Below are 18,984 nucleotides of genomic sequence, written 5' to 3'. Positions count from 1 at the left end.
ACAGAAATTTGATCTATTATTATTCATGGATATCTATCCTAAATCATTTTTTTTCTCAGAAACCTAAGGGATGGGACACAAAGCAGACAAGTTTCATTGAGGTTTGGGTGCCACACTGAGAGAGCTCGAGTAGCTAGAACACTCAAAGCTGTCCACTTCAAAATTCAGTTAAAGACCTAATACACCGTATAGATTCTGACTAGAGTAAGTCAACTGGACGATACAGTGGGGCATAGTAAAAAGCACATTAGCATGAATGTATTTGCAAAAATTCATTTATCTGCACACTTGAGATGTATGTATTTTATTATAAAAATTATACCTCGATTAGTAAACAAAAAAATAAAACACAGTAGAATTAGAATTAAAATAAGAAGGTCTACTCAGGTTTTTATGTCAACCTCTGATGACATTCTAGTCTAAACTTATTGTAATAAAGCACTAAAGTCTATTCATAAATCTTTAAAACATACAACACTTTTGGTTCCCCCTGAGTTAAATTCCACTCTACCATTGAGCATTGTGATTCATAGACAGTTTACTCTATATGTATAAATTTCTTAAGGAGAAGATTATAATTTGGGGGGTAGTAATACATTTGATATGGTTAGAGATTTAGAATAGATGAAGGGCATTTTCAAATGTAAACTCAATGTTTTCCCTGTAATGAGATTAAGAACACTTTATGATAGAAAACTTTAGCATGTAAGAACCCAAAGCACTGGAAGTTCTAATAGGTGTTTATCAATATTAACAGTCTTGTTTAATAATTTTCAGCTTGCTATTCAAATATCCAAAGATGGGCTACCAGGCAGAGTGCCATTATGGGTTATCTTGTTGAGTGCTTTTGCTGGATTATTGCTGTTAATGCTGCTCATTTTAGCACTGTGGAAGGTAAGCACCAAAGTTCCCTTGACTTTCTATTTCAATTATCAACAGCAAATGGTAAATTAAATTTTGATGTATCCATACTGTGGAATATAGTATCATACAGCAATGAAAACCATTGAAATGATGACCAAGACGAAAGAAAAAAGAAAAATGTGTTTCTCGAACATTGTGCCACAACTTGATCCCATTTTTATAAGAAAAATTAATATATCCTAAAACCATGGAGGATCTCTCTAGAAGTTGGGATTTTAAGAGACCTTTATATTAGGACTATAACACTGGAAATTTTAAATTAAATATAATCAGAAAAGAATGTACACTCTCCCTTATAGGAAAAGAAAAGAATAAATTCCTATGTCAATTTATGAATATATAAGCAATAGAATCATGGTTAAGATAAGCCTTATCCTAATTATATATTTCTATGTATTATAAACATCAAATACTTCTTTAATGTATAAACAAATATACCACATATTATGCAATCATTTTGTGCCTGAGTGAGAGATGATGGTTTTATTAATTAATTCATGGAAGGGGAATCTATTTATAGTTTTACAGACTCCTATTTCAAATCCTCTTGTAAAATTGAGTAACCATCTACTTTCTGTCTGGTAAATCCATATATTTACACAGATGTTTGCTTAAACTGAGGTATGCAAGATTTTTTAAACTCTTAACTGTGTCATTTTTAAATTAAGCAGAACCAAGATGATAGCTTTAGGATAAATTTAATAGAGAATAAAATCACATAGAAAAGTTGAATTTAATGTTTTCCAGTTAAACATCAAATTGGTATTTATTCTAGCATAAATACCACCCTATCTTTTACCCTATCTTTTACCTATTGTTTTGTTAAATAGCTAAACTATGTTAAAAATACAGATTGTGGCTACTTATTCATTTTTCTAATACCTGAGCAACAGAATTTTCTTTTAATCAAATAGTTTAAGTAACAAATTTCTCTCCCACCAAATACCAACTGTTCTGATCCTTTCTGACTCTCTTATGACTAACTTCCCCTTTGGGGGGATTACTCTCAGAGAAGATGATCAGAGCACATTAAAGATGTAAGTCAGTGGTGTTTAGGTCAGTAAATAGAGTCCATGGCTTTTGTCCAGCAAAGTCTCCAAAACAGAGCTCTCTACCATCTCAAACTCCCAGCTCTTCCTCCTACTGTTCTGTCTGTAATACCTGGCCTTGCCACACTGTGGTACCCGAGGCCTGGCTTAGTGGTGTCAAGGTTTTGCTTGAAATACAGATTGCAGTATCTCCCATTATATGCACCTCTAATAGAGAGAGCGTTTTAGTCGTGATTTCTTTCAGTGTGGTCTTCTATTCTGACAACTTTCCCCTATAGTTTTAGGACTCCGCTGACAAAAGAAGAAGAAAACTAACGCTGATATTTGCATAGGTTCTCTCTGGCAGCATACCTCCCTTTAAATATGTTTCATCCACCTGTTTTTTTGTCATCAGTCTGAGAAAGCATTAATGTAAAAATAAACACATCCAGCAAATATTTTGTTGATACATTCTGATGGCTTCTTAGATCTTTTTAAGCCCAAGGGATGGTCATTTAACAACCTTTGGAGTGTCCTGAACAACAGGTACAGTTAGTTCCAGCAATCAGAACTGTGATTCCATAGTAGAAGGGAAGTGAACTGGCACTTAATGAGTGCTTACTCTAAGCCAGGAACTGTTTTAAGCTTTTCCACAGTAGAGTGGAATGAAACTCGGCCCACAGAGGAACCCTGAGAAAGCAGAACATTCTTCTCTCTTAACTTAATCTCATACTGATGCCTGAAGTTCCACCATTGATGCTTTACTTACTAATCCTAAAACTTTGTTCCCTATTCAATATGCATATCCTTGGGGGGGTGTGGATGGGAAATTTTTCAGTCTTTTATACGTTAGTATAAATTTATTCATTGAAAATTTATTCCGTATTATAGTTATTAAGCATGTACTTTCTGCCAGGGATTATCTAATCAGATCCTTTGTCATAAGGTTTTGAAATAGGGGGACATAAATAAGATCATTAAGTAAATAGGGAAAGAAAAAGAAGGAAACCGAAAACTACAAGGAAAGTCTGGGAGTTGAAAACAAACTTGTTTCAAATTTTGGCTGGTATTGGCTCCATCCAGTTTGAAGCTATAAACTATATTCTCCTAGTATCCTCCCTAATTATCCAACGTCCACTAAAAACCCTATGTTAATAGAATTAGTTGAGTGGGAAAGTTTAGATAACAGAAGCTGAGTTTTAAAGTAATGCATTTAATATGTGAAAGCACAGGAAGGTTGGAAAAAAGCAAAAAGATTTGGAAGAGAAAGGATAAAAGTTCAAGAACTGGTAGAGCAGGAAAGAGAAAAGTTTTATAATTCACCACCACCTGCTTCTGTGAAAGCCTTGTCTGATTTATTTTCAAGTCAGGACGTGCAGGCACAAGTTAAGGGGCTTACTGGTTTGTGAATCCAGAACGTTTATTTTTGGTTCAAAGGAAAACGCCTGAGACATTTAGGAGAGCTGGCATTCTAAAGAAGACAAATTAATGTTTTTTTTTATGTTCACCTGTCCTGTTGTCACCTTTTCCTCATCTCCCATCATCTGGCTTCTGGCATAGTGGAAAACATAAGCCCTGAGTAAAACTTCTCTAATTTAAAACTGCACATTTTTTACCGTTTACCCCCTTTAAGCCCTCAATTGTTCAGTAATTATTTTTTAAAATATATAATTGCCTTGAATAATTTACTATAATTTTATGATTAAAATGATATGAAGCTACTGCACTTTCAAAGAATCAACTTATTGTTTTTGTTTGAACTATTACAATCCACTCTCAAATAAAAATACACACACACACACACACACACACACACAGACAGATTTAAAAAAACACTTTCTTTGGGACCCTTGATTTCCTTTTTTTAAAATACCTATTTTCAATTATATTATTACAAAGATCCCTTCCAGTCCTTACACTTATTTTTATTATTCTGTATAATATAAAATAAATAAAACACTTGTAATTTTTATGATGTCCCAAATCACAAAGCATAATGAAAAATACACATAGTCACCCCAAGTGAAAATTTTCACATTTTCCATGACTTCATTTTTATATCCAAATGATGCAGGTTGTTTTCAAGAGGCTCTTCATGCCAAGCCTATATAGACATATGCTCTGACACATTTAATGTTAAACCAGACAACTCAGAAATTTCCCCAAGCCACAGTGTACCTACTATATTTCTCATCAACTTTAATGACCTCAATGTATGGCCATAAATTATTTGTTGGAAATTTCTCTGCTACATACCTAAAAAAAAAGACCATGGCAAAAGAGAGGCAGTGCTAGCTAACTGCATTTTGTATGTCCCCCAAATATTTTCCCAGAATCTTTTAGTTAGTTTACTACATATACCAATGTTTACTAGGAGACGTGTTATATTTAACCAATGAAAGGTTAAAAATGAAATAGCAAATTGATAAATGTCATTTCTTAACATCCAATATTACTTAATAAGTCAATGAAAAAAATCTCTCAATTATGTTAATTATTTGTATGTTCAGAATTGCTAACATATTATTAAATTAAATTCTATTTAAGGAGATTAGTATTTATTATTTAAATTCAAATAATTAATTGTGTTATATTTGATATTCTCTCAACAGATTGGATTCTTCAAAAGACCACTAAAGAAGAAAATGGAGAAATGAAATATTTTTTAAAAGAAAAAAAAATTATTAAATGATCTATCCTCAGGTTTGCCTCAACTATGTGACAAGAAATTTATAAATATAATTAAAGACATAGTCACATAAATTTATATAATCCATCAGGGTTAATCACTTGGAAAATGACAGATCAAGCAAGATCCAAAAATAATACCATATATATTTTATAAAATGATGAAAAATATTTTTAAATAATTACTCATTTTTGTTGAGTACTTAAGAAAAATTACAAAGTGTTTTGAAGATGAAGAATAACCTGTACAAATATGTTTATGTATTAAATCACCATTCAAAGTATTTAAGGAATGCATAAAAATATTTTTATGATAATTGAAACATTTACTTTCAAAACTATATAACTTAACTTTTTCAGTTGATTCTTGATGAATATACTCATTCAGCATGACAGTCAACATTTGTAAATGCTAAGAAAGGAATTACCTTAAAAAGATCATTTCCCTCAATTCAAATGAGAAAAATTTCCCGGGTAGAATCTATATATAACCTGGACTGAAAATAGAATTAAATCACAGAAAAAACATTCAGTATCTTTGTGTTCAATTCAGTACTTGGAAGGTTTTCTTTCCAAAGTGTTTGGAAAATAGTGCAATTGAGCTGAAATTCTATCTATGATGGAAAATTAAGATAGACTTATTTATGCTAAAAGCAAGTGCACTGAATGGATTAATTGAAGTTTTTATGGAACATGCTTGATTTTGATATTGAGCTCTGAAACTCAAAATTCTTTTATACTGAAAAACATTTAGAGCAATTTTGTGTGTCATAACAGTGATGTGTTATAAAAAGCCACATTGTGGGTGGCATATACTAAAATGGTTTCTGAATGGAACATGGCAGCGTAGATAAATGCCACCGAAATGCCTAAGTCATCTTTGCTAGGCACGTTTTGAACGAACGTCAGAGGACCTTGGATGTAACCGAAAGTAGGAGTTTTCTCAACTCTTTGGTACATGGTTCATTCAAACCCTCAAGCTGTGAGAGTATGTTTATTTTTCATTTTTTACAGTTATGTAATTTTCCAAATACATTTCTTATTTCTATGAAAAGGCAGCATTCCATTTCAGTATTGTGTTTTACTAAGAAGCCACTGCTTTTTGAGTGTGGCATATCAATATTTAAGTAGAACTCCAGAAATGTATTTTAAAGAATTTCAGGTTTGAAACCTCGCACCAGCGGAAGGATATTACAACTTTGTATGTGCTTCTTTGTTCTCGAAGTCATCGTCATGGTGCATCGGACTGTACTGTAGCATAAGCTCCTAGGTTGCTCCATTTCTTCGGAAAATACCCAGGAATGAATGTATAGTAGCTGCATGTGTGAACTACTGCTGTAACATTTGCTGACGCTTCCTCAACCACTCCATGTCTCCACCTGATTGACCATCACAAGACCAGAACTTGTAGCTATCCAGAAAGTGCTGGGCTGTTTTGCTCAAAAAGCAGCAACTCAATAAAGAAATTAAATGCCCTGGATTTAACTTTTTAGAACTAATTTCCAAGGAATTACCTGAGGACTCAGAGTCAGCCTGCCTCGTGGCTCTCCGCATCTACGTCTAAGATCCTGATGGTCAAAGCCGTACGCCTGGGGAGTGCTGAGATTATCAGTAGCTAGAAGAAAAGTCTTTCCAGAGATTTGCTATCCTCCTGCTGGCCTGTCTTGTTGAGGAATGTCTACTTTGAGAATTTCCTTCATTCCCCCTATCTGTCTCCAGGCTCAGAAATCATTCTTGCCATCTGTTTTTCCTTTGCCCAACACCTCTGGCCTCTCTTATTCTGAGTATCATGTCACACAATTCCAGGGCACAGCCTGCTCAGCAGCTCCACTCCAATCTCAACACATCCTTAGAAATAAATCAACAGATAAAGTTCAATTCACACTCAGCTTCTGTGACTATGAAGCAAAGCCATCACTGAACTAGGAGCGTGCACGTGTAAGCTAAATACATGTTAACACGAAGAGGAACAAGAGAAATGATTGCATTGTGAACTTTTTAGAAAAGAGTGTAAGAACTGTTTGGCCAGATCAAGTAGGTACTTGTAAGACTGGCGCGATTTTGAACACATGTCATTCCTGGCTTTTAAGTAGAATATTTACTTCACTAGGTATCACATAGTATTATAATTTGTTCAGGTTAATGTGGGCATCTGTGTGCGTGCGTGTTTGTGTGTATAAATGCACAGACACACACACACGGATACAAATTTAACATGAAATACCTCAGTAACACCCAATGACGGAGTTTACAAAAAGTAAATACAGAAAAGCTACACCAAAAAGAAAAATTTTATTTGTCCACTTTTGAATATGTTTCCATTTTCATTAATATTTAACTTAGCATACAATTCTGCAACTATCTTAAAAAACGTAAAGGAAGAATCTTTGATTAAAAAAATATAAGGCCGCAGATGTCCCAAATTATCTTTGTACAAATATTTTAAAACAGTCTATTATTAAGAAATATACTAAACCCTATCATTTTATTTTAAAATATTTAATAAGAATAGTAGGTGAAATTTAAGACTAAGAACTTATTGGCTAAAATAAATTACCAAATACTTTCTTTTTTTTTAACTTTGGTTATTTTTTTTTAATTGATTATTGCTTCTCCTGTGAACTAAAATATGTATAAAATCCCTTTCCTGACCAAACCTATAATGGTATATTGGTAAATTATTTAACAAATACCTCTCCAAGAGGAAAAAAATGCCTGATTTGCATTATTTTCCAATTTTCATGCCCTAGATAGTCTCGCCATGGCCATTTTCAAGCTACTAACATAACCCTAAACAGCTTGCAGAATTTCTGAGCATTTATCTGTCAGTTCTTATGAACCAGTATAAGCTGCCTTTAGCACATTACTGAGATTATATGACAACGATAGCTAGTGAGAGAAAGAGGAGATAGATATAGATGATAGATTAATAGAGCAATAGATGAAAGACGATAGATAGATGATAGATAGATAAAACATGTACATATACATATGCAAACACACACAATATAATTATATTTCAGATGATGTTTAAAATGCTGATCTCAAGTCCAGTAGACAAAATGCTACGTAGTTCTTTGTTCTTCAATTTTAATTTCTAAAATTATAACTTTCTTTTAACATTAATAAAATGATATAAACTTGCAGGAGTAGGAAGGAGTTGGAAGCAAGAATATATAAAGGTTGGTACACAGTAAAAAATCAAATCTACAACCACAAAGAAGCTGCTATACTTTCTCTAGAATCCAGAACCCAGGGAGCAATATTGTGAAAGGTCATTCTTTGTAGATATTTTTAACTTCTGTGATTCAATTTGAACTTCAATGATTCCGTTAATCTAATTTGTTCAATTATTTTTTCTAAGCACTAGATTGATGGAGAATTTAAACTTCGAATGTTTTCTATGGCATAAGTGTTCTTGAAATGAGGCTTGGGGAGGTAGATGTTTTTACAAAATTTGATGCCTGCTCAACCATGATAATTTTACCTACTAATGTATATAGATATATACAGACAGATCCTCTTTTTCTTTTATAAAACAACATATGTCAAGGCTCCCTTGGAAAACAAATAAAAGCAAACGTTGGCTGCATAGTGCTTGAGTAAGACTGAGTTGTAGCCGAGGCTGTGAGAAGCTCTGGCCCTATTCTCTCAGCATCCCCCACAGGCCACAGCCTACACGGTGTTAATGGCTGCCCCACTAGGGTCGTGCCGTGTTGTTTCATACAGGATAAAATTTGTCCAACATGTTGTAATCTGCTCTGTGTGAATTAACTGTCTTGCTTTGCAAACCACTGAGCAAACGAGGGAAGACCCTGGCCCCAAGTATGGCTGTTGTGCCAGATTGCAGTCACAGAATTGTTCAAATAAAGAGGCTTCTGGCAAATCAATTTTTTAAAAAATAATGTCCTATGCACCTCTTGTTTACTTTCAACACGTCTCAAGTCCCCCTCCCCATTAGTCTTCTCTCCCAAAGGAGATTTTCGAGAACATTACTGGAGAAAAATGTGTCTAAAACATGTGCTCTCTGTTTGCTGCAAATACCGGCGTCAGTGAATTGATCATTTATACAGGATTTCACTCCTCGGTTCTTCTGTGCCGCTCTAAAGGGATGACATGGTATAATGTAGGGGGGACAAAATGAAATGTATTTCAAAGGGACCATGTTTAAGAGAATTTTTTAGCATCTTTAAGAGACAAACCATCACGGGCTATTGTCAGCAACTGTACCACTTGGGGACCAGCGGGATGGTAAAGGAGCGTGCAGGCTCTTACGCCTCAGCTCCATTGTCGCCTACAACAGCTGGCACCCAGGAGAGCTGGCTCTTAACTGACGAGAATGGATCCTTCTGGCCCTACAGAGGTCCTGAACTTAACTCCTGAATTCACTACATCAGCATCAGTCCCTCCACTTCAGACATGTACAAGAGCACACCTTGCTGCCTTTTTACCTAAATACCCAGCAGTATGCAAGGATGAGTTGCCACTTTGAGTGCTGGACTCCCTGCTATGAGATCAGCTTTTGTTTTTTTCTTTTTAAAAACCTATCAAAACTTTTCACCTGTAGCTAATGAGTTCCGAACTTTCCATGAGACTTCTTGCATTTTTCTCTCACCACAGGCTAGAGAACTTGAATGCCACAGGGAATGGCAGCAGGAGCCAGAGCCCAGGTACAGGATTTCTCTGCCTCTGTCTCCCAGGTGGTTTCTTCTCTTCTCAGCTGCACTATGGAGATGTTTTGTTTTGATCTGGGGCTTCGTTGGCAAGGCCATTCTAAGCCTGTGCCCCCCACAAGACCTTGACTGGTGGCTCAGAAATCCTTTAATTATCTGACACACCATGGCAATCATGGCCATCAGCTGGGGACCAGTGACACTCATAACTATGATTATGCTTGATTTTACCATATTTCACGTCACGTCTTTATGAAAAACAGTCTGAGTCTGGAATTTTAGGAGCATTTCGGCAACAAACTGAGACTCGGTATTTAATCTTTTATTTCCATTTGATCTGTGCACATAGATTGGGGACTAAATTTTTAAAAGAAATCTTCCAGATGAAACACAACGAAAGCCATATGTCCTCTTGAACAATCCCTGTTGAGATTCCCTGTCCCCACACCCTTTAGAGGAGAAGAGAGATTGGATGGGAAAAAGCGAGTGACATAATTTTTTTTTTCCTACCCAGAGTAGCCAAATGGAAGGGAGCCACCACATAGAACGTAATTGTGGCTTTCTGAGAGATCACAGCCTATAGGTCCAGTGCCAGGTGGCAATTTTGCTGTCATGCCCCTGAGGCAACTTGCACTGAGAGAAAGAAAAAAAGGGGTGGGGTTAGGAGATGAAGTTATTTGCCTTTGATGTATGCGTCGTTTCTCCTAAAAGTAATGTAAGCTCCCTGAGACCATATTGTACCTGCCCACAATACTAACATACATACTTTTTACAAGTAAATTGCTGATTAAATAAGAGGAAAAGTGTATTCTTACCTGTCTGTTAACCAGGGCTAGTTACCTGGAGTTTCACATACTTTTGGCTCAAGTGAAAACAATAATTTGAAAGAGCAACAGTTCAGGCCTTCTTCACACTAGAACCATTTCACACAGGACATCCCAATTCTCAGTGTTTAATTTCTGAGACACCCGCGGCCTTTAGTCGGGTTGCAACAGCGCGCTCTGCATTCCTTATCCGGAATCATTGCTGTGAGGGAGAATGTACCGTGTATTACTACTGGGAGGTTGTAAAGTTGTTAGTGGGCAGTGTAAAGAATTATATCCACTTTATTAAAAAACAAAGTATTGTACATAATAACTACTGCCCTGAGACTTGTATCATATTCACGCCAATAAACTTTTCTGCATGATCTAACATAAAGTATATTGCATTGCTTATTTTTTTATTCATTTCAGGATAAACTCATACATAGCTAAGGGTATTTGCATTTCTACAAGATTTTTATTGGACAAACTCATTAAAAGGAAATGTTTTGGTCACATTCGAGAACAAAGAAGCACAACTTTTGTTGACTGTAGTAATTTATTAGGTACCTAATTTAAGCCCCTTTTTAAAAAGAAATCTGTTATCAGATAACAGTCATTTAAGCTGATATAATTAGAAATAGCTGAGAGACCAAAAGAGTGTTTGAATGTCCTGAGTGTGGGGCATCTTGTACACCGATTTGAGGTCAGGGGTTTGGTATTTTTGTATAAATCTGTCTTGTGCATCAGCTGTGTATTTCACGTCAAGGTAAATGAGCGTCCTGTCTTATATGTTAAATTAAAAAATGACTCTTTCAAAGAATAATGTGATTGCCTTGATTTTAAGTACACAAATTTTATTCAAGTTTACTATTTATTTCAAAGTTCCAACTGTTTTTTTAGCTCTTTACTAGGTTTTCACTTTGATGCTCTAAAAGGAAAAAACAAAAGGCAAATTAAGTCTGTCTGTGGTGTTTCCTGCACACAATTTAGTCTTTTGCAAACCTGAGACAAAACCCACAGAATCCATATTAGTACGTATCTTCTCCTAATGAGATGTTTTAATAATAAATTATCCGCCATATAATAATAGATAGGACCACATAGTGTGAAACAACCACAAAAAATACTAAGAAGTAAAAAACGTTATTTTATTTATTCAATCTATAGTTTAAAGAAATATATTTAATATATAAGTCTAGAAGAAAATACAGAAAGAAGTTATAGTTGTAATGACATATGTTCATCTTGTAAAGGATTTCATCCTCAAACTATGCTGTAGGGTGAGTGAGGAAGGTATCTTTACAGAAGAAACAGACTGAGTTGTGAAGAGGTTATTTATAAAGTCCTGTAGCAAATTTGTGGCAGGACATGTCCCAATGTCCCTTCTTCTCTCTTAGTGTGAGATAAGTAGTTCCTCTCCTACTTCAACCTTGGCCCAGGAAGAGAAGGAAGTGGAGTTACTAGAAAGAATCTGGATATTTTCAAAATTGTATATACATCAATATTATAGAAATTGTATACATCAATATTTATTATTTGTTAAGGCTAGAGCATAGACACCATGTTTTTCTTATCCTTTGTAATGCCTTTGTTAACTCTAATTATAAAAATTAATGTGATAATCATTGGCAGATGTCAAGAAGAATATTCACCAAACAAAAGTGGTTATCAAGAAGATTGGAGGCGATTTCTCTTTTCTTCTGTAGAAGAATTATATTATTTGAATTGTTTTAAAACTGATATCAATTTTTTTAATAAGACAAAAATTGATTTAAGATAAAAGGGAATGTATACACGTACTAGAAAATTTGAAAAACACAAATAAATAATTTAAAAACTGTCATTATACCAGCATCAGAAATAGATGACATTAAATTGTCTTTTCTCTGGGCATACGTGTTTACTTTTTTTCACATTTCTATTTTGACATACTTGAAGTCAGAGAATATGGTACCTTGCACTTAAAAGAATAACATTACATTACTTAATTATTCTTACAGGTAATATTAAAAAGGTAATAGCCATCAAAGTCTTTCCCTCACTCTGGAGTTGACAATAGGTAGGAAGACTACCCCCTCCCATATTCTCTCTAAATTAATAACCACTATACATATATACACATATGATACTGGAATTCTCTATAGTCCAGATGTCAAATAATTCTTTACCTACTTCTTCAAGCAGGAGCGAGGCAGGGCAGACAATAAGAAGTGGAGAAAAATGGAAAAAATAATTTCACTAAGAATAATAGCAAATGTGGCCCTGTTTATCATGCAAAACCAACCGGGTTGTTTTCTTCACAATCCTAGAAAAAGAAAGAATTTTTAAAAAACTAGACCTGGTATTGTTACATTACAAGCATTTACAAAAAGAAGTCAGTGAAGGGGGGACAAAAGAACAATGAAAGAGATATAAAAAACAAACAGCAATATGACAAATGTAACTCCGACCAGTGAATGGTCTAAACACTCAAATCAAAAGTCAAAGATTGTCAGACTGATAAAATAATAAGGTTCATGTGTATGCCCTTTAAAAGAGACAGATTTTAGATTCAAAGGCACAGAGAAGTTGAAAGGAAAATGATGGGAGAAGGATATGCCATGCAAACATAACCATAAGAGAGCTAGAAGTGGCTGTATTAATAGCAAACAAATGAACTTTTAAATGTGTGCAATTTCATACTTAGGCAGTGTGGGGACAGAGTCCCAGAGAGCAGTTTCCAGGCTTTCGGCCTCATGTGGAAGGGCACTGGCTCATGTAGTAGATGGCCATCAGCTGTGACTTCATGGCCATCAGCTGTAACCAGTTAGCCAATTAGCCACTGATATAACTGCCGTGGCTGCACTGGTTGGTTGGTTGTTTGACAGGCAGAGAACCAGACTGCAGATTGTGGATCATGTGTATCCTACTTCGTGTGTCTCACCTGGCTCCCAGAGAGACTGGGGTGCAGGAAGGCCCCTTGTTGGGGTACTGGTGGATATTTGCTCCCTGTATCTCCAACCCAGTGAGAATATAGTGGTATGACTCCCCTATCCATGGCTCCGTAAGTGTTCCATTTTGGCCTCACCATATCCTGCGTTCTTGAGTGGGGAGCAGGAGCTGAGTCCCTGCATGCCAGGCAGATTCTTACCCTGTGAGGGAGCAAAAGCCTCCTGGAATTTCTCTAGGTAGTATATAGAAATCCTAGAATTATCCTTGAGTTTATTTTGATGTCCTGCAGATTTTCAAGACTTGTTGGTACCTGAAATGAAACTTCTATGTGGATTATAGCAGAATCACGGAGCCATCCCACTCTGAGACTTGATTCTTAAATCAGTGTGTAGGGTCCCTGACCTACAGAGATTCCAGTTACAATGGTCCGTCCTCTCTAATAGCAGAAATAATAGGGCAAGCACCACTGTTTGTAAGCACCCAGGCTGTCAACAACTTCACAGATGAATGCAGTTTATTCATGTGCCAGAGCTCTAGCTAGTACTTGACTGGCAAGTACTGGCTTGAATTAATAAAAGCCACATTGAAACATCTGCAGGTTCACCTTTAGTTTCCACTTCACTCAACTATTTTGTGTTTGTAGTATCTTTCAACTGAGTATGTGTGCCACAAATTCATTTAGATACTACAATCCCGAATGGTATTCCAAAGGCAAGAGTGGAAATGCCTCAACCTGGTAAATATAAAATAACATTTAGAACTGGATATCAGACTGTAATTAGGGAGCTGGAAGTTAGCCACACTGGGGACTCTAAACGTCCTGAATGAAATACCCAGGGCTCTTCAGTGTCACTCGCTCAGTCTCTTATTTTCTATTTTCTTCCTTCCTTTAATCTCAGACTTTTCTATTCCATTTGCACTCAAGGACCATCTATTATTCCTTTTTACACACTTTTCAAACCTTTATTTCATTCCTACCTATTTTGCATACCTCGTCATTATAAGGTGGGTAATTCTGAAAAGATTCCTATTAGTGTATTGTTTGACTGCCTCTTGGTTTTCCATCTTCTAAGATGGTCCATATCTTCACGAATGAAGATTATGTTTAAATGAAGAGTCATTTGTGTTGTAATATTCTGCAAGAGATTTACAACTGGGGCATGTGAGGCAGGTAGTTTTGAATAAAACTGGTGGGACTGGGTGAAGCCTCCCATATTTCTATGAGGAGAGAGAAAAACGCAGGAGACAAACATTTATTGCCTGCATCCTATGTGCCAAGTATTGGGCTAGGCAATTTGCCAACATTACATTTTTTTAATCTATCAATCACACTAAGTGGTGGTGTTATTATTACTTCTGTTTAACAGATAATGTAACTGAGACTCGAAGGCGTTAAGGGGCTAGTTCGAGGTTATAAAGCTATTAAGTGGTGATGTTTAAATAAAGACCAAGATCTGTCTAATTCTAAAGCTATTTTCCCCAACAGGGACTTGAGAGGAAGTCATGGGAAGAGAAATGAAAACACAGTGATACAGGAGAACACACATCTATCTTGGTTGTATCTGGCACATAGTAGATACTCAGTAAATATTTGTTTATTATTGAATGAATACAAGAATTGATAAGTGGATAAAGATTTTATTTGTCTAACTATTATATCTCTTTAGAAGGAAAACTGTGAACATGCAATGGGGCGGCTAATCATAGATTTATAGATGTGAAGGTAATGTAAAAGTCACCCACTACCGGAAACTTCTTCACAATGTCCCTGATAGTGTTACCCAGCCTATCTGGGTCTCTTTTAAGAGTGAGGCGCTCATTTCTCCAGCTGCACCCCTGCTCTGCTTCTGAGAAGCGCTAATTGTTCGAAAGCATGTCCTTGTATTTCAAATTCTAATGTTAGCACTACATCAACTAAAGTATTGATGTACTTATTTAAGATAGAGGCTTAAATTTATGTAAACATTTTAATCTATTAATTATATCTTAGAGTAATGAGTTCCATAAACTGACTACCTCTTGTGCAAAGTAATACTTCATTTAATTTCTGTCTCCATATTATTGTAATATCTAACATTGCTTCTCCAGTTAATGTCTCAATTTATTTCTCCTCTCCCAACTATCAAGATTCTCAAATGAGTGTTTTAACTTATCCATAATATAAAAATGCCCAATTGATAAAGTTGTAGCAATATTAGGATCATTACTATATGATAAACTATTGTAAAAATCAAGACAACGTATGACAGTACCAACATAAAATGCAGTATATCTATGATGCATTTTGCAGCTAACAATCTTTTCTCATAGTGACAATACAAGTAGGTTCTTGATAGAATAATGAAAGCGTAAGATGAAAGAATGTACTTTACAAAAAATATATTAGTTCATGTATGAGGCTGCCATAGGTCAAAAATAAGTACTTATTTAAGACCCTATTATATTGTTATGTTTACGGGTAAAATGTTTTCAGTGAAACTATTTGAAATATTAGTGGGCTTATTTATGGTAAAAACTAAGATACAAACTTAAAAATGATAAGAATAATTTTTAAATAGTATTGAGAGGATGGGAAATTGAGGCTTTGGAGAACTTCATCTCTGAAAGTAGCCTTTGACATTTTAAGTAATATCAAAGCCATATACCCAAATATTATAAATCAAGACACTAAAACAATCATTTTCCATTTGCATAAAAAGTATACATATTTTCATATACATGTTACAGAATAAAAGGAGTATATTGGGTTAATAATAATTCATTTAGGGATATATTTGTCATCTTATAACAGAAAACTTAATTTAGAGAGGCTTAAATTTTCTTATGATTAAACATAATGTATGGTTCAGCCATACAGAGGAATTTCACTCAACCATTAAAAGGAATGAACTATACTGGGAATCAACAACGTAGTTGAATCTCAAAAGCATTAAGCTGAAGACCACCTACTGAATATTTCCATTTATATGAAATTCTAAAAAAGCAAAACTATAGTGATAGAAGGCAGGTACGTGGTGTGGCTAGACTGGGGGAAGAGGATGGACTGCAAAGGGCATGAGAGAACTTGGGAGTGATGTAAAAATTCCACATGGTGATTGTGGTGATAGTTACATGACGTATACCTTTGTCAAAACTCTTCAAATCGCACACTTAAAATTAGTGAATTTTATTGTACAGAAATTACACTTCAACAAAGCTGATCCCTCCCCAAAAAAGAAAAGAAAAGAGTATTTAAAACGAAATTATAAATACTTAGCCATGCACAGAAAATGAGCAACTCCAAGGATAATGTTGAACTGCATGACAGAAGCCCTCTCAGGAACCAAAAAACTGAAAAGGAGAAGATCCACTGTGCATAGAATATTTACAGAAGGATGGATACGTACAGATGGAAGAGAAACAATAATCAAGGAAATAACAGAAGGAAATTTTCCTGAACTGAAAACATCTAGAATTTTCAGATGAAAGAAGCTTGCCAAGTTCCAGTCAGGATTGTTTTAAAAAGAGCCCAATACTAGACACGATCTAGTGTTAGCCTGAATTCCAAAATGAAGAGAAAATCTTGTAAGGTTCCCAAGAGATGAAGATATTGTGTACAGAGGAAAAAGAATGAGACTAACACCATCTGTAATATGGGAAACTAGAAAACAGAAACTTGAGGGAAAAGGGAAATGACCTTAGAATCCCAGCTCAGTCCTCCTTCATGGGCAAATAGGAAACACAGACATACTGGATGCCCCACGACTCCAAAACATGTCACCGCCCATGGGCATGTTTTTGGAAAAAGGAATCAAATTTATTCTAGTCAAATAAAAATTCTTAAAATGATAACAATAATAATACATACAAAATACAAGAGGTCACTTAATCCTCTGACACTTAGTCAATTGAATGAATGTTTAAAAATATTTGTTTTTAGAAGATATTCTTGAAATAAGAAATGGGCCTTATAATAAAAAAGTATATTTTAAAAATTGAATTTCTCAATTATTTTAACAAAAAATTAAAAAGGTGTGGGTTTGATTTTCTGACGTGACCACAAGTCCAATGGTGGATAGTTTGGACGGATGCTGTAGCTTAATGATATCATGGCCAGTTCTTAAAAACTCTGATTCTCTTGGCCTTTTTGCTGGCCTTGGTCACAAGCCAGTTTGTTGCCCCTTCTGGAATGATATCTGTGCTCCAAGCTGGAAGAAAGTAGGTAGAAGGCCAGTTTGCCCTTTTTAAAAAAAAATCAGAATCATAAAAGATTTCCCAGAATTCCTTCTTCCCAGCAGGCTACCACTAATGTCTTGTTGGGTATAATAGTGTTATATGACCATTCCTAATTGCTGGGAAAACAGAGTTTTTAACTTCTAGCTTTTATAGTAGAAGTAAGAGACACAGGCGGTGTTGGGTGGGATTGTGATTCAACTCGTAATGTCCACTCAAATAGTATTTCAAGTATAATCAACATAAGTATCTACTGTAGGCAAATAATTCTACACCTGAAAACTGAGGAGCAGTCACCATTCCCTCAAAGAGACATCAAAAGATGCTTTCTACCTGAGGGAAATTCTTTTCTGACAATTCTTTGAAAAATGTTTCCTGCAGAGCTGTGAGTTTTCTGCAGAGTTATGGTCCTTCAGAACTCCACAGGTCCTTCAGACAAAGTCCTAGCAGGGACTAAAAATTACTAAAAATGCCCATTGCCCTCCTCACCCCATAAATAGACTGAGGGCAGCATGTGTTGTCCTCCCTCTGCTTCCTTGTGAAGTCATTGGCTACGACAGAGTACTCAATAAACAAGTGCTGGATTGAATATGACAGGACCTAAGTAACATGAAGAGAGGATCTTTCCTCAGTGCACAGAATGCAGAAGCTGGCTGAAGGCAAACATGAGAACGAACACAAGGTTTTCCCAGAAATGTTGGTTGAATTGCATTTGATGGCATTGTCCGGGAGCCATCCTTGAACTGATAGAAATAATAGAGGAAGAGGGACTTGCTCAGACACCCTAGGAGCTGCCTAGCTCTCCAATGAAACCTTTACTTTATGCTTAAGTATCATTTCCACTGACTATAAAAGGATACATCCATTCACTTTAATCAATTTCTAGGCAGGGCAGCCAAATGTGCTTAGATTGAAAATGTCTTTAAAGATGTGATTAAATATGAATAATTAGTCTCTCTTCTTTCCTTTCCTGGACATTGTGGCATTAATATTGGCATTTTGTTTTCCTTAAATTTTGTCCTGAGGTCCACTTCCACCACAGCTCCTTCCCCAGACGACATTTCTGTAGCCCAGACTTTGCTCCACCTATATCCCTTTATCTAGACTTATACAGAGGATGCCAAAAAAAATGTAGACACATTTTAAGAAAGGAAAACTGTATCAAAATTGTAATACTCAATATATACAGATAACAAAAGATGAATACAAGTCATGTTTGACTTCTGCACTTACAAGAGGTGCTCAAAGTGGTTACCATCAGCGTCTAGACACTTCTGATTACGGTGAAGTACTGCTTGAGCCATGTTGACAAAAGTGTCCACTTGTATACATTTTTTGGGCACCCCTGGTATTTTCTTTTTAATTTATATTTTAAAATTTTTAAGTCACGATTATTGAGGTATAATTTACATACAGCAAAGTTTATGTTTTTCAGATCCACAGTTTTATGGATTTTTAAAAATGTACATAGTCATATAACCACCACCACAATCAAGATATAAAGTATTTCTATCATCCTAAAGATTTCCTCATGCCCTTTTAGTCAATTTCCTCCCTTCATCCCAGCCTCTGCAACTGCTCTGCTTTCTGTCCCTTTAGTTTTGCTTTTTCCAGAATATTATATCAATAGATTCATATCAACAGATATCAAGTATAAGTACATAGTATTTTGTATCTGCTTTTTCTCATTTACCATGATGTGTTTGCAATTCACCCATGTTG

General features: G+C 35.4%; 1 protein-coding gene across 1 annotated transcript in view; it reads left to right on the top strand.

Moving 5' to 3' along the window:
- The window catches only part of ITGA1 (integrin subunit alpha 1), a 159,115-nt gene extending 148,605 nt beyond the window's left edge, over window positions 1–10,510 (top strand). The window contains exons 28-29 of the mRNA XM_081054507.1: window positions 778–894; window positions 4,565–10,510. Coding sequence (XP_080910633.1) covers window positions 778–894; window positions 4,565–4,609 — 162 coding nt within the window. The 3' untranslated portion in view covers window positions 4,610–10,510. The remainder of the gene's footprint in view (window positions 1–777; window positions 895–4,564) is intronic.
- Window positions 10,511–18,984: the final 8,474 nt, after the last annotated feature.

Source organism: Rhinolophus hipposideros, assembly GCF_964194185.1.
Source record: "Rhinolophus hipposideros genome assembly, chromosome: 7".
Taxonomy (NCBI): Eukaryota; Metazoa; Chordata; class Mammalia; order Chiroptera; family Rhinolophidae; genus Rhinolophus; species Rhinolophus hipposideros.
Note: the sequence above shows the minus strand (reverse complement) of the source record. Positions and strands in the feature narration are given on the sequence as shown.